Raw genomic sequence first — 13,165 nt, forward strand, 5'->3', positions numbered from 1 at the left:
CCCAGACATTGACATTTTGTTGGGGACCGCATCGTTCAGAAGATTGCTGTTGCAAGAGTGGCGAGTGCTTGGCCGATTATCGGGAAGACGAAGCCCAAGGCGATATCCGAGAGAGAGTATGCTCAGGAGGAAGAGAGTTTGGCACGAGTGGGGGAGATCAAATTGCCGAGTTTGAGAGGAAACTGGCTGAGAGGAGGAGGCATCAACTAGCGCTAGGACGGGCAGATACAATTGTTTCTGATGAAATTAGCATCCATCAGAAAAGGCAAGATGTAGATTTAGAGTTGAGGAATAACAGTGTCGATCCTTAGACGCTGTCACGGCTCTTCATTACAGGTAGCGCTCCTTCTTCAATACACACAAACATATTACCCTTTTTTGCCCCTGGACCAGCTTTTCCCCTATCTAGTGTCTTTGAACCTTCGAGATTTCAAGGCCGGCATCTTACCGATCCCCAAGCATCATTTTGCGTCCCAAAGTTATTAACCCCTGGGTATATCAGGGGGAAGTACGTCCCCGAGTCTCTCTCGCAGTTATCACCCCTAAACGCTCCCGTTAGCATCACGACAAGTTCAAACCAGCAGAACCAAGTGTACTCACCTAAACAACACACACCTCCCCATATCCGGCCCAGCTGACCTAACTCTCTTGTAAAGGTCAGACCCCGCCAAACTGACACACTTCTCCGCGTGCCCAACCCTGATATTCTCGCAACTCCCACCCCATTGAACCTCAGGACAAAGATACAGCCACGTCGACGTAGTCAAAACAGGCGGCACAGCAGGAGTGTAAGAACTAGCCGGGTACTTCCCCGTCCCATAAACCTCAATCCTCCACCCCGCTCCACACGTTTCTCCCCCGTCACCCGCGCAAGGCATATCACACTGCCCATCAGCCACCAACAACCCCGGCCCAGGCTGGGAGTTGCCGCAAAAGCATTCAGTGCTGTATTCGACTCCCGCATAGAAATATCCCGCCGTCTCACAGGCAGAAATACACTTCTCCGTTGTCATACCACCGGTAATGCTACTGATCTGATGCGGCAGAACGCGAGGAGAGTCAGAATCAACAAAACACCCCACCCTCGGCTCAAAGATATCGTTCTGCGCTCCTGGGAAAAAGCCCATCTTGGAGTTATACGGCGGAGTGACGTCCCCCGGTGTGACAACATTGTCGCCCGTCCGCTGATGCCAGGCGATCATCTGTTTTGGACCTTTGACGCAAGCAGAGGGGTTATTCGCACAATACACCGGGGGCTGGGCAACGCCCAACCGACGAACTGACGTGCTCCATGGAACGTGGCAGCGGAAGTTTTGCATGTACATGTTTGGCTCGCCGCATCCGTCGGGCACCCAGAGCCAGGCGCAGTAGCATTGGCCTGGGGCGCAGGGGGGGAGGTCGGCGGGGATGGGGTAGTTGACTAGGCGTCTCCAGGGGGTGCTTCACATAAACTGATTAGATGACTGTCTTGCGAAAGGAGAGCGGTGAATTTACTTGGGGGCAACAGAGATGACAACCAAATTCTCCATATTCACATTCGCCAAGTTGGAATTGTACGAAATCGCCAGCGCAGTGCCTGTGGCCCTGGTCTCGTTCTGGGTATGTAACGGACCACCAAACCCGTCAGGGTTGTTAACCAGACAACCCTCTCCTGTGCTGGGCCCGGTCCAGTTCACAGGGTGGTCCCGTCCGTCTGTCCAGTCTGTCGTGAGGTCACCATTGTAGGAGAGAGTGGTGAAGGCGCGGTTCTCGGCGATTTCACCAGTAAAGACACCTCCTGCAGGTAGAGCGAGGGACTGTCCGCTGGGGGGGCCCACGACGTTACAGCCTCGGTCCGCTTGCATCCACCACTGCTCCTTGGTGAGGTTATAGAGGGGGTTGACGACGAGGTTGGTGTTTTGATCGTCCACTGCTGGGTTGTTGCCGCCCTGAAATCTGGATGTCAGTCAAGTTGAGAGTCAGAAAGATAAACGACAAATATCGATGGACGACTTACACGACAATGCATACCCGGCGCAAAGAGCGCGTGGTGTGCTGTCGCCCCCGTGGCCAGGGCCGCGAAAAGCTTTGCGTGGCGCATCATGGTAGAGTGGTCAGATGGATAGTGAAATCAACTCAAAGAACGCATGGACATAGAGAGAAAGGCCTGCGTGGACGATAACTATAAGTACTGGCTAATGTCTATACCCCCGGTAAATGTCACGATGGTGGAACTTGCCAGACAATAGTTCCATGTCAGCCTGTTCATGTGCATGAGATGAAAGCTACCCCTGACTGAGATTGGCCGCATCTTTTCTCTCCGTGTCAGCATGCTCGGTATGTGCCCCAAAGCTGTTCGTATAGTAATCTTAGTATCAGCTGATTACTCACGCTGTTTTTGAATGTCTCGTAGCCATCTGCTTCTCCGAGGCACCTACTGAGGGTTCTCATCTTGGTAGCTTGCACGCGGAGGTGAGCCTCATCTTAAATACGGAGCCTACTAAAATCTCACCACAGCTGTCAGCAACATCAATATTTTTTCCACGACGGTCATGGCATTCCTGGAAGATCTTGAAGTTGTACAGTACCATTGTGGCTGTTGATATTGATGACGGCGGGCTGAGATCCAATCCAGCTTCGTGTGATGCCCTCAACAGATTGTATGTTTCTCAAACAAGACTGGCAGCCTTCAACGCCCCATTGACCCTTCCCAACAGCCAACCCCTTTCTTCAACCCCAACGCTGATCCGCACCAAACACTCCTCTACTCCAAACTCAGCTGCTCTATCCAACTCGTTGTAGTGCGCCAGTAGTGTATACGCACAACAAAGCGTAAAGTTTGTCCCCAGGCTGGGCCCCTTGGCAACATCCAGCCCGTTATAAAACGCCACAGCCTCCTCTTTTTTCTTGAATGTAACGCTTAGCAAAAAGCCATATCCCGCACCAGGTCGCTTGTAAGCATTATACCGCCTCGTGTCTCCCAATGACGGATAATAAACCTTCTTGACCACCGGACTTTCCTGAACTAACTCAACCACAGCCAAAGCATTCTCACTGGCAACCTGAATTCTCTCCTCAAAGCTTTGACAGTTTTCGGCCATCACCAAAACATCTTCCCAATACCACACGTCCTTCTGATGCTGTTGTCGGTTGTGTAGACCTTCTCTGAGACTCGTATACAGCGTTGAATGGGGATTGAGGCCAAGTGAACCGCCCATGACATTACACTTTCCGCTGAACATCTTTGTCAGACTGGTGCAGACCACATCGCAATATCGCAAAATATGCAGGCAAGCGGCCGTTCCCACGGTGTCGTCCACGGCCAGAACAAAAGAAAACGATTTTCGCAAAAAGGCTAATCGTTCGAGGTGGGGCGATTGTAACAGAGGGTTGCCGGTGAACTCGGTAAAGACAGCGTGGAACTGTTCGCCGTTATGTAGTCGACGTTCAAATCGCTCTGTATCGGCGTAGGAATACCCGTAGACCGTGACTTGACAGTTGTGTACTCGCTCCAGCACTTTGATCGTATCGACGTAGAGAAATCTATCACAGGTTAGACGACCACAACATCTTGGGTAGGTAGAAGGACTGCAACGGAACTTGCCCAAAAACAGCCACGTTGGGCTTCTTGCTATCTCCGCTTTCCAATGAAGTCCCTGGATCCGTTCTGGTTGCTATCAGCTCCGAAATAGCAGCCATTCCTCCTGGATACAACAGCACATCATCTTTCCTAAGGACCATGTCTCCATCGGATAGCAGACCTGCAATCTGGTCTGATATGTCCTGCTTGGCCTGGTCAACAGAGTCCCCAACGCAGGTATCTCCATCTAAATGGAACCCGTTCTGTTGTATCCCATTGGCTAACTCGTGTCCTTCTCGACACGACTCCCTATTCAGAAAGGATGCCCTGTCCAACCAAAACACCGCCCTCCGACTCGAGATGCCATATCCAGTGTGTTGCCAAAATCTCCGTGCTTTAGACACCTCAGCACCCTTGGGCTCACCAACAACAACCGCCAACCACAAATAAGTCCCCGTCTCATCGTCATCTGAATAAACCGCTCCACCATCCCACCTGACTCCCCACACTCTACCACCCGCGAGAAGCTCCTCACCCATGTACCTCCTGAACATCTCAGCCCACGTCCTGGACGCGAACATCATAGGCGCTCCATCATCCCCCACACCCAAGTGTCGCGCCAGTCTTCGCCCCAACTGATCAACCACCCTCGGGGTGAAGAAGCGCGGGTAACCGGTTTTCATGGCTTGCAAGACCGAGGGGTCTTTCGTAACCCATCCGAGACTGTCGTTCCAGGTTGGGAGGTGGACAGAGATGGCCTAATGAGAAGAACGAAAACACGTTCCTGCCGCGTCAGCTTCCAAGAAAGGACTAGGGTCTCAACGAAGAGATGATGTATAGTAGGTAACTCACGTGCGGGTCATTAGGAGGTAGCGGATCACCCAACTGCAGGTCTGCCGGGTCGACGGGAAGGGCAAAAGACTGCATCCTGGATCTGTTATTGTCCTTTTTGAACGGCGTAGATTTCCCAGAACTGCATGTAGATGGAGGAGTGTTCATTTTGAAGTGGTCAACGACCGCCGCAGCATCAGTGCCATGGTTCCGTGTTCGGAGCTGAGAAAGAAGCGCAGTACCAAACGATTGGGGACTGACCCATCGCCAGACTGAAGTCTTCAGTCGATAATACCAGGCGATGGATGCAGTTGTCCGCTTCCCGTGAGTTCCCGGGAAGGAACTGTGCTCAAAAGGCGGTGACATCATCTTGACCGGTGTCAGAGGCTAGCTGACCCGGGCAAATTTGCGCTGTTCACGGACCATTTGAGTACCTACCCGCCGCAAGTGGACAACTAACTCCGAAAAGCTGGGTTGGATTACATGAAGTTTATACGAGTTCTCTGTTGGGAAGGAGGATCAGAATATATTGGTGGGAAGCCCCAAGGGAATTCGCATTGATTGAGAGGCAGCGTGCTAATGTCACCCTTTGGCTGCAAAATGTCAAAGTTTCCCAAAGAAACTCGTGCCATGTCTCCCTACTGAGTGGTTCCCTCTTTGCCCTCCTAGGCTGTTTCCTTGTCGTTGAGCCGGGAGAACATCACACCGTTTGACGACAAGGCTGTAGATAACAATGTTGGTGACGACGCCACATCTGCAATATTGCGCCCGCGAGCTGCAGGTGTGTGGCCAGGAAAAGCTGATAGCATCCACAAAGTGCAGTCTTCAACACAAAGGCAACCCTTTAATTTCTTCTCGTCAAGCCTTCCCCATGATTGTCTAGCTTATGACCCCGCGTTCAACCCACCTTCTTCTTTCTTGACCATCTCAAGGTGCCAGGCATGTTGTATCCTTCTGAAGTCTTAAAGCCGGGAACATACCTAAATGATGATGCCATCACGCCCACTACCCACAGCAATACAAGCAGACCCCGAGAGGGGTCCATCCAGCCCCAAAGCACATAGATCACGATCAAACCCCATGCCCCTCTCGCCAGTCGACAGTTCCCTCACCCGTCTCGCAACACTGGAGAGAGCGGCACGCTCACAGCAGCAATCTCGGTCGGCAGCCGAAACGCCCGACGAAATCACCGCCCTCGAGGTTGTCTATAGATACAGCATCCTCTCCTCCCGCATCAAAGTCCTCCGTCACGAGATCATACACAAGGTTGAGTCAGCCCAATCTCTCATCGACGTGGCCATGCCGGAGGAATTGAGGCGAGATCTAGATCGGTACAGTATATTCAACCTACCTTCCTTTGCCTTCCCGCTCTCCATCCTCTGCCTTCCCGCTCTCCATCCTCCTGCCCAAGCCTGACAACTTCCTTACCCTTTTCAGCAACCGCACTGCGAGACTACGCCTTCTTTCGTCAGGAGGGTAAAGATCTCTTCCGGTCATTCCAGACCCAGTCTATCCTCGCCACCATGAAAGCCCTTGACAACCCTGCAGCCGCCACCCCCCAACCGGAACTCGCCGTGGATGATCCCCTGAGTATCATCACCAGAGAGCTGAGGCTGGCTTTGACGCAAAGCACTTCAGGGCTGTCAAAATACAAAAAGTCAAAGGATCAGAAAATGCTATGGCAGCGCTTCTTTATGGCTTTGGGTGGCGGACTGGCCCTCGTGGGCCCGATGCTCATCATGGTGCGCAATCCGAGTGAAGGCGTCGCCATCATCACGACATCGTGCTGTGTTTTGGGCGTGGCAGTTATTTTGGCTTTGTTCATGAACGATTCCCATCCAAAAGATGTCGTCGCATGCACGGCGGCCTATGCGGCAGTGCTAGTTGTGTTTGTTGGTGCTGGTGGCGGTTCCCAGACTGGGGAAGGTCAAAGTGACGGTGCTTCCACTTCATGAAGTTGTTTACAAGCCTGGAGTTACTAGACATTGCATGATAATGTTGAATTGACTAACTCTATATAGCCAACCGACCAAATCTTCTTGCTCATGACAAAATAAAGGATGCCTCCAGCCTGTATCATTCCATAACCTCTAAAACAGCACACTCAAGCAATGCATGGCGGTAATCGCTGATAATATCATAGTCTTCCCCCGCCTGTCAAAAACAAATAAAGGCACCGCCTGTCTGTAACTTCGCTCTTTTCACCGCGTGTCCCTTCAAAGCTTCTCGGGGATGTGGTCCTCCACAGCCGCCAGCGCTGCCAGGTTGTTCTCCCCCATGCTCAAGACACCGTCTGTGGCGCCCGTCCCGCTGCCGCCAACACCCGCAAGAAGCGCAACACACTCAATAACGTCTTGCGGCTCCAGTACGTGCCACCTGGCCAGCGTAACCTTGGTGCTGGCTCCAACGGTCACGGAAAAGGTGTTCTCTGCCTCCACCTCGGCTGTGCCATCGTTGGGCGCAGACAGGCCGTTGAGGGCACGGAACATGTCCTCGTCGGTAAAGTCGTCTCCCATGCAGAGAACAAATTCGAGCTTGCGGGCCGATTCGTCGTCGGACTCGAGAGCCTTGAGCTCAGCATTGTACGTGTTGACAAGGCGCTTCGCGATCTCTCCCTTGTTGATAAATGTAGGGCGAACCTCAATGTTGGCCTTTCCGGGCATCACTTCCACATCCCACTTGCGAGCCACGGTGCCTTCGAGCTCCTTTTGGCATTCGCGTGACATGTGGAGGCCTTGTTCGGGATCGGCCAGGCGGTAATGCCACGTCAAAGCGCACCGTTTTCGTTCAATAAACGATCCTAGAAATGGTCAGTCAGCGTCGCAAGCCTCGGGTGTCCGAAAAAAAAGACTTACCCGGGACCTTGTCCGTGTATTTCTGGAACACGGCAATGACCTCCTCTTGCCAGCCCATGTCGAACTTCTCCACCAGATTCTCCCACTCGGTCGAGCCTGGGTTTCTCATGAAGCTGCCATGCTCGGCACTGAAGCCAAGACCCGAAATGTGGCCCAGATGATGAGACAGGAACTCCTGGTCGCGGCCAGAGATAATCCAGACGGCATTCTGGGGGTCGGCAGCAAGCGCCTTCAAGCTAGTGATGACGCGCTCCGAAGGGACAGCAGCGCTGGGCTCCCGCACTATGGGGGTGAGCGTGCCGTCATAGTCGAACATGAACAGGCGCTTCTTGGCCGCCCGGTACCTTCTAAGCATCTCGGAGCGGTCCAGAAGAGGAGTAGAGATGATGTTCTTGCGGCTACCAAGAACATTGACCAAGCGCCTGAGGAAACCAACAATCCAGAACTGCACATTCTTGCTGGTGACGTGAGCCAGCAGACTATTCTGCATTGCCTCGCGCTTGTCTTTTGGCATGAGCAGAGCATTGTTGATGGCTTCGGCGACGCCCGACAAATCCCATGGGTTGATGTGAATCGCGTCCTTGAGAGAGCCGGCCGTGCCACTGAACTCGGAGAGAATCAGGGGACCGGCAGTGTCGCGCTGGCAAATAACATACTCCAACGAAGTAGTATTCATGCCGTCTCTGACCGAGGTGATGAGGCCGATGTCGGCGGCGCGGAGGAGAGCAAAGTACTCTTCTTGGCTGATGTACTGGGCGTAGTGCTGCACAGGGGAGAATCCAAGCGAACCGTACATGCCGTTGATCTTCATAATAAGTTCGCTCACACGGCTGGCGATCTTGCTCTCGGAACCGTCTCCCTCCTCCTCAATGCTGGTGGGAGAAGTGACCTGAATAAGGACGACCTTCTCGCGCCACTCGGGGTACATCTCGAGGAACCGCTCAAAGGCCATCAGCTTCTGGGCGACGCCGCGGACAGTATCCAGACGGTCACGGCCCACAATCACCTTCTTTCCCTCGTACAACTTCTTCAAGTTCCCATACTTAGTGTTGACCTCGTCTGTCCATGCAAGACTGGCCACCTTGGTCGCGTCAATGCCAATGGGGAACACACCGATCTCTACTCGACCTCCATAAGCGTCGATTCCTGCCGTGTCGGATGGGAAGCCCAGAATGCGCGTGCAGCAGCTGGCAAAGTGGCGGGAGTAGCTATAGCTTTGGAACCCCACCAGGTTGGCGCCGAGCACGCCCTCGAGGACCTCTTTTCTCCGTGGCAGACAGCGCAGAAACTCGCTGCTGGGGAAAGGCGAGTGCAAGTAAAACGAGATGTACATGTGAGGAGACCGTTGCCGCAGCATGCTAGGCAGCAGCATCAGGTTGTAGTCATGCACAATGACAATGTCGCCGGGCTTGTAGACCTCAAGGATCCTGTTAGCAAACTTTTGGTTCATGCGATAGTAATCGGCCCATTGCACTCTCTCAGCACGGCCGTCGGTGGGCTCGTGTTGTCTGTAATGGAAGAGGGTGTAGAGGTCGTGCTCGGCATAGCGTCTCCATCTTGCCTGGTCTTTCAAGCGGATGCCCTCGTCCAGCCCGTCCGAGTCGTCGGCCAGCCAGACGGGGATCGTCTTTATTCTTTTGTTGTGGGAGAGCTGATTCTCGAGACGCAGCATGTCATCCCGGGGAATCCAGAGGCCGTCGACCAGCGGAGGGGTGGGCGGGGCAACGCCATCGATGGGCACAGGCTTAGAGAGATGGTTGAGAGCGCTGAGGTGGACCGTGGTGGTGGGCGGCGTACCGGGAGGCGACGGGGTGTCGGTCGGGGTCTCAATCTCGCCAGTCCAGGCCACAACGATGTGGTTCCATGGTGAGTCGTCCGACGAGAGGTAGGAAAAGGAGTCGAAAAGTGCCGACTGGCCTCGGCGGGGTGTCAACTCCTGCAGCACAACGATGACATCAGCCCCACCATTCCGAAACTTGGCAAACCGTTGCTACCCGATGGATGCAAGCCACTTGGCGCCGTTGAACATCAACGACACCACCGTTGGAGGAAGAAGATAAGAAGAAGAAGAAGAAGAAGAAGAAGAAGAAGAAGAAAAAGAGAGACACAAGACATACCCAGTCGGAGCCTTTCCTGTACTTTAGCGAATGGGGGATGTTAAAGGTTGCTGAGATGATGTTTCCACTGAGCGCGAGATCCGGGCTGATCTCCCGAAACTCGGACATGGACTCTCTGCGGCCGGCCATGGTAGCTTCGGTGAGCCTGTTCATCCACTTCTTGCCCTCTTGTGCACCAACAGTCACCTTGTTATGGAACGACTGCCCTTCGCGGTTTGTGCTGTCGGGAGCGGGAGAAGCGGCAATGGCGTGGTCGAGGACTCTGCGCGAGAAGTAGTCCCCTCTGGACGGTCCTTGGCCACCGCTCGAGTTGTTGCTGTTATCCGACTCGTACGTCTCTTGGGTGATGTCGGGCGTCACGGGCACGGCGGTGACTGACGATCGGAGATGGGGCGGGAGGAAGGAGTCGTTTCGTAAGAGCACTTGGGGACGATGAGGCAGGCCTTTCGAGCCTTGTTGGTCTTCTGGTTTCTGCGCCATGGTTAGGCGTGTTAACGGATGTCTCGATGGTATATGGTGATTAGAGAGAGAGGGTAGAGGACGGGAGACGCAGAGACAGAGAGACAGAAAAGGATGTTGGTTTTTGCAGAGTAGTGAAAAGTGTAGTGGGGGTAGTGTAGCGTAGTGTAGTGTAATAAAGTGTAAAGGGTAAAGTGTCCTGTTTTGTTTTTCTGCAGAGGAAGAGGCACAAGTTGGCAAACTCGCAGCTCTATGACGGGATGAAAGACGAGATGACTGGACTCGTGGAGCGCACAGTCAGGGGCAGAAAGCAAAGCTGAACAGGGCTCAGGCCTGTGGGTAGCGAAAGCCCGGTGGGGTCTCTCAATCTTTCGGCGTCCTTCCAGCCGCGAGTCTTTGTCTTCTCTCTCACTCTCTCTTTTGCTCCGGCAACTCCTGCAGCTATTCCCGATCTCGGTTGCTTTTGCTGCTGGCTGCCCGGACGCGCTGTTGTTGCTGCTGCTGCTGCTGTTGCTTCAATGGCCCGCAATGCACCGCCCGGCATTTCGCGATGTTGCTCCGTGATTGGGCACCATCCGCTTACTGGAGGTGAGGGGCATTTTGACAGCCAGCGCCCAGCAAATGGCGGGGTACTCTGCACCAAGGCCCAAAGCTTTTTTTTTTTTTTTGTGGTTCTCTGTCTCGCTGTGTCCCTCTCTTTTCTTTCCCCTTCTCTTCTGCGCTCTATTGTTTTCCAAGGTTCTCTCTCTCTTCTTCATGACCCCATATGATTCATGGCTCCACTTTCCCCAGCAGCTGAAAGTGAGGCCGCATGTCATGTAATAGAATGCCATGATGGGGACGGTGACAAGGAGGGGCTCGAAGGAAGAAAAGCATTGACCACTCACCGACTGGTCCTGACGTAATGGCTAGTGGCACCACTAAAGGCAAAGGATAAAAAAGAGTGGTTTGCTTTTTCCTTGCCGGTTCTCGGGGCGGCGGTGGTTCTCCGAGCGCGGCACGTGTTTTCGCTGGAAACCCAAGTGCTCCCGTCGTCGTTGCTTTCCAAGATCGGATTGCTGGGGATGGAGATGGAGGGGGGAGGGGGCAGGTGACGAAAGAAGGACGCAACGGGGGAGGGGAGAGAACGGTTGGAGGTGCGGACAAGCGCCTTTTTACTCGCTCTGGACCGACCAAGACTAAAAAGAGGGAAACGTGCTCTTGGGAATTGCTTGGTGCCCTGGGTCGGGTGCTTGGGTGTGTGGATTCCACCACAGCTTCCAGGTTCCAGGGGGGGCTTCTACCGTTGTTTTCTTGAGGCGGCACGCCGCCTGAGACTTTGGTTCAGCACAGTGTCATGTCACGATAAGCTTGATTGCAGGTGCAGCAGCCACAATCGCGATGCCGAGCGATATGTTCCAGGCCCGACCAGGACGACAACACCCCTGCCGGCTAGGGCCACGGGATGACGGGCCTCAAAAGGGTTGGCTAGATCTTGCACCTATCTATTTTTCTTCCTGGCCACCTCTCTGCTGACAACGACGCGCGACATCCGCGACACCATATCAGCCTGAATAGCTGACCTTCTCTGTCTCTCTGTGTGTGTGTGGTGTGCCATCGACAAAAAAAACGCAACACATTTCTGACAAGCGCCGCAACACACTCTCTTGAGTGAGCCATTTTCAACGTCGCTTCGCTTTTCTCACAGAGAGTCGTTTCTCTCCCGGCCTGCCGCAGTTGTGCCGCCGAATTGGCCGCATTTCCCCGACGATGCTGTCCTTGATCTCCTGCCGTTATTCCATCGCCGCCATCTCCTTCACATGGCGAGATCTGGTTCCGTGACTGGTTCTCTCATCCCTCTCCCTCTCCCATTCCCGCCCCTCCAACACACCATCACACAGCATACATCGAGAAATAATACCACGTTTTCCCCCTCATCGGTATGACCGTTATCGAGATGCATACACCACCGATAAGCTCAATCTTTGGGCTGCGTTGGAGTGGATTGGTACCCGACGAGGCACTCCCCCCCCCTCTCACCAGCCACTTACGTCTTATCCAACATGACGTGCGTCTGTTTCAGACGATTTGGCCGAAATTGGTGATGGTACTGCAACGCTGGGTCGGCTCTCCCTCGGGGCTCTCTTGCGCGGCATTTAGGGATTATCTTCCGGGTGAGCTGCTCGTTTTCTCCCTCTCCTCTGTCCATCGTAACACCGTCACACTGTGACTCAAAAAGTTAAACGCCTCTTTTCAAGTCCATTCATTCCCTTGCCCTACCTGCCTACCTATGTACAACAACCATGGGACTCTTGGCAACCTCTACTCCTTCTTCTTCTCTTTCTCCTTATCCTTCTTTGGGTTAGTCCCCTCCATCACCTCCCCAGTCTCCTCATCACATAGGTCGCTCTCGTCCGCCAGCCTGCTAAACTTTGGCAACCCATCCTTGATATCCACCACCCTCTGCGGATAAAACATGTGACACTGCGCCGCAAACGCCTCCCTCCCCTTCTTGGTGTTGATCCCCTCAATCAGCGTAGGGAACAACAAAATCATATTCCTCCCCTCGTCCATGATCGGCGTCCGGCAGTAGGCACACTGCACTTTGCACGGGAGATGGTGAGTAGTCGACTTGGCGGTAGGGTCGTACCACCCCAGATCGTGATGCCCATTGGTAAAGTTGATATCTTCCTTGTGGAAAATCGCTGCCCATTGAAAGGGTGCCTATTTCCTCTCTCTCATTAGTCACTATATCCACGACGACAAGTTGTTCTTTGGTGGGGGCATACCCCGTGCATCCTCTGACAGGTAGTGCAATGGCAGTACTTGCTCGCCAGCGGCTTCTCCCTCGACAGCTCATACTGCACCGCACCGCAATGGCACTTGCCCTTCCACTTGACGTCAAAGTTCTCGCCCTTGTCGTGGATCTTGTACGGGGCGCGGAACTTCCACTGGTCCTCCTCGCGGTCGGTCCGGGAGCTGGCCTGGTACTGGTGAGGCTCGTCGCCGCGGCTGCGCTTGTTGTTTTCGTTTTTGTGGTCGGCCATTTTGAAAAATCGAGGGGAAGTCGAGAGAGGGCGTGTGAATGCAGGAGGGATGATCCGCTTCGAGACAGCTGAGAAGTGGTGAGGACGGAGTACCATCAAGGTTGTAGAGATTCCGTTGGTCTTGTTCAGGTGTGAGAAGTGGTAGCTTTAAATTTGCGGTCGAAAACACAGTTTTGGCCCCGGGAAAAGTATAGGATCTCAACTACAAATACCACCGTGATGTTTACTCTCAGCGGCCTTTCAGCGTGTCATTGATTCACATTGAACCCGTCACTGACGTCATGACATGCCCCGCCGTTTTCAGCCTCCCCTGGGAAA

At 53.7% G+C, this 13,165-nt stretch overlaps 4 protein-coding genes across 4 annotated transcripts; all 4 read right to left on the minus strand.

The window, feature by feature from the left end:
• Window positions 1-226: 226 nt before the first annotated feature.
• QC762_507280 (uncharacterized protein) lies at window positions 227-2,083 on the minus strand (the record flags this gene model as incomplete). The annotated part of the gene is made up of 3 exons (XM_062891153.1): window positions 227-1,440; window positions 1,495-1,928; window positions 1,997-2,083. 3 exons carry the CDS (start codon window positions 2,081-2,083, stop codon window positions 597-599), a joined length of 1,365 nt encoding a protein of 454 aa, XP_062742361.1. The 3' UTR covers window positions 227-596.
• A 1,442-nt stretch (window positions 2,084-3,525) lies between these two features.
• On the minus strand, window positions 3,526-4,617 carry QC762_507270 (uncharacterized protein; the record flags this gene model as incomplete). The annotated part of the gene is made up of 2 exons (XM_062891152.1): window positions 4,412-4,617; window positions 3,526-4,317 (listed from the first exon to the last, which is right to left on the minus strand). The coding sequence occupies exons 1-2, from the start codon at window positions 4,556-4,558 to the stop codon at window positions 3,526-3,528; spliced, it is 939 nt and encodes a 312-aa protein (XP_062742362.1). The 5' UTR covers window positions 4,559-4,617.
• A 1,747-nt stretch (window positions 4,618-6,364) lies between these two features.
• Window positions 6,365-11,413, minus strand: QC762_507260 (uncharacterized protein). Its single transcript, XM_062891151.1, has 3 exons — window positions 9,363-11,413; window positions 7,246-9,181; window positions 6,365-7,190 (listed from the first exon to the last, which is right to left on the minus strand). The coding sequence occupies exons 1-3, from the start codon at window positions 9,840-9,842 to the stop codon at window positions 6,607-6,609; spliced, it is 3,000 nt and encodes a 999-aa protein (XP_062742363.1). The 5' UTR covers window positions 9,843-11,413; the 3' UTR covers window positions 6,365-6,606.
• Window positions 11,414-12,032: 619 nt separating this feature from the next.
• Window positions 12,033-12,943, minus strand: QC762_507250 (uncharacterized protein; the record flags this gene model as incomplete). Its single annotated transcript, XM_062891150.1, has 2 exons — window positions 12,033-12,524; window positions 12,590-12,943. 2 exons carry the CDS (start codon window positions 12,941-12,943, stop codon window positions 12,123-12,125), a joined length of 756 nt encoding a protein of 251 aa, XP_062742364.1. The 3' UTR covers window positions 12,033-12,122.
• Between the last annotated feature and the right edge of the window lie 222 nt (window positions 12,944-13,165).

Source organism: Podospora pseudocomata, chromosome 5 (assembly GCF_035222375.1).
Source record: "Podospora pseudocomata strain CBS 415.72m chromosome 5, whole genome shotgun sequence".
Taxonomy (NCBI): Eukaryota; Fungi; Ascomycota; class Sordariomycetes; order Sordariales; family Podosporaceae; genus Podospora; species Podospora pseudocomata.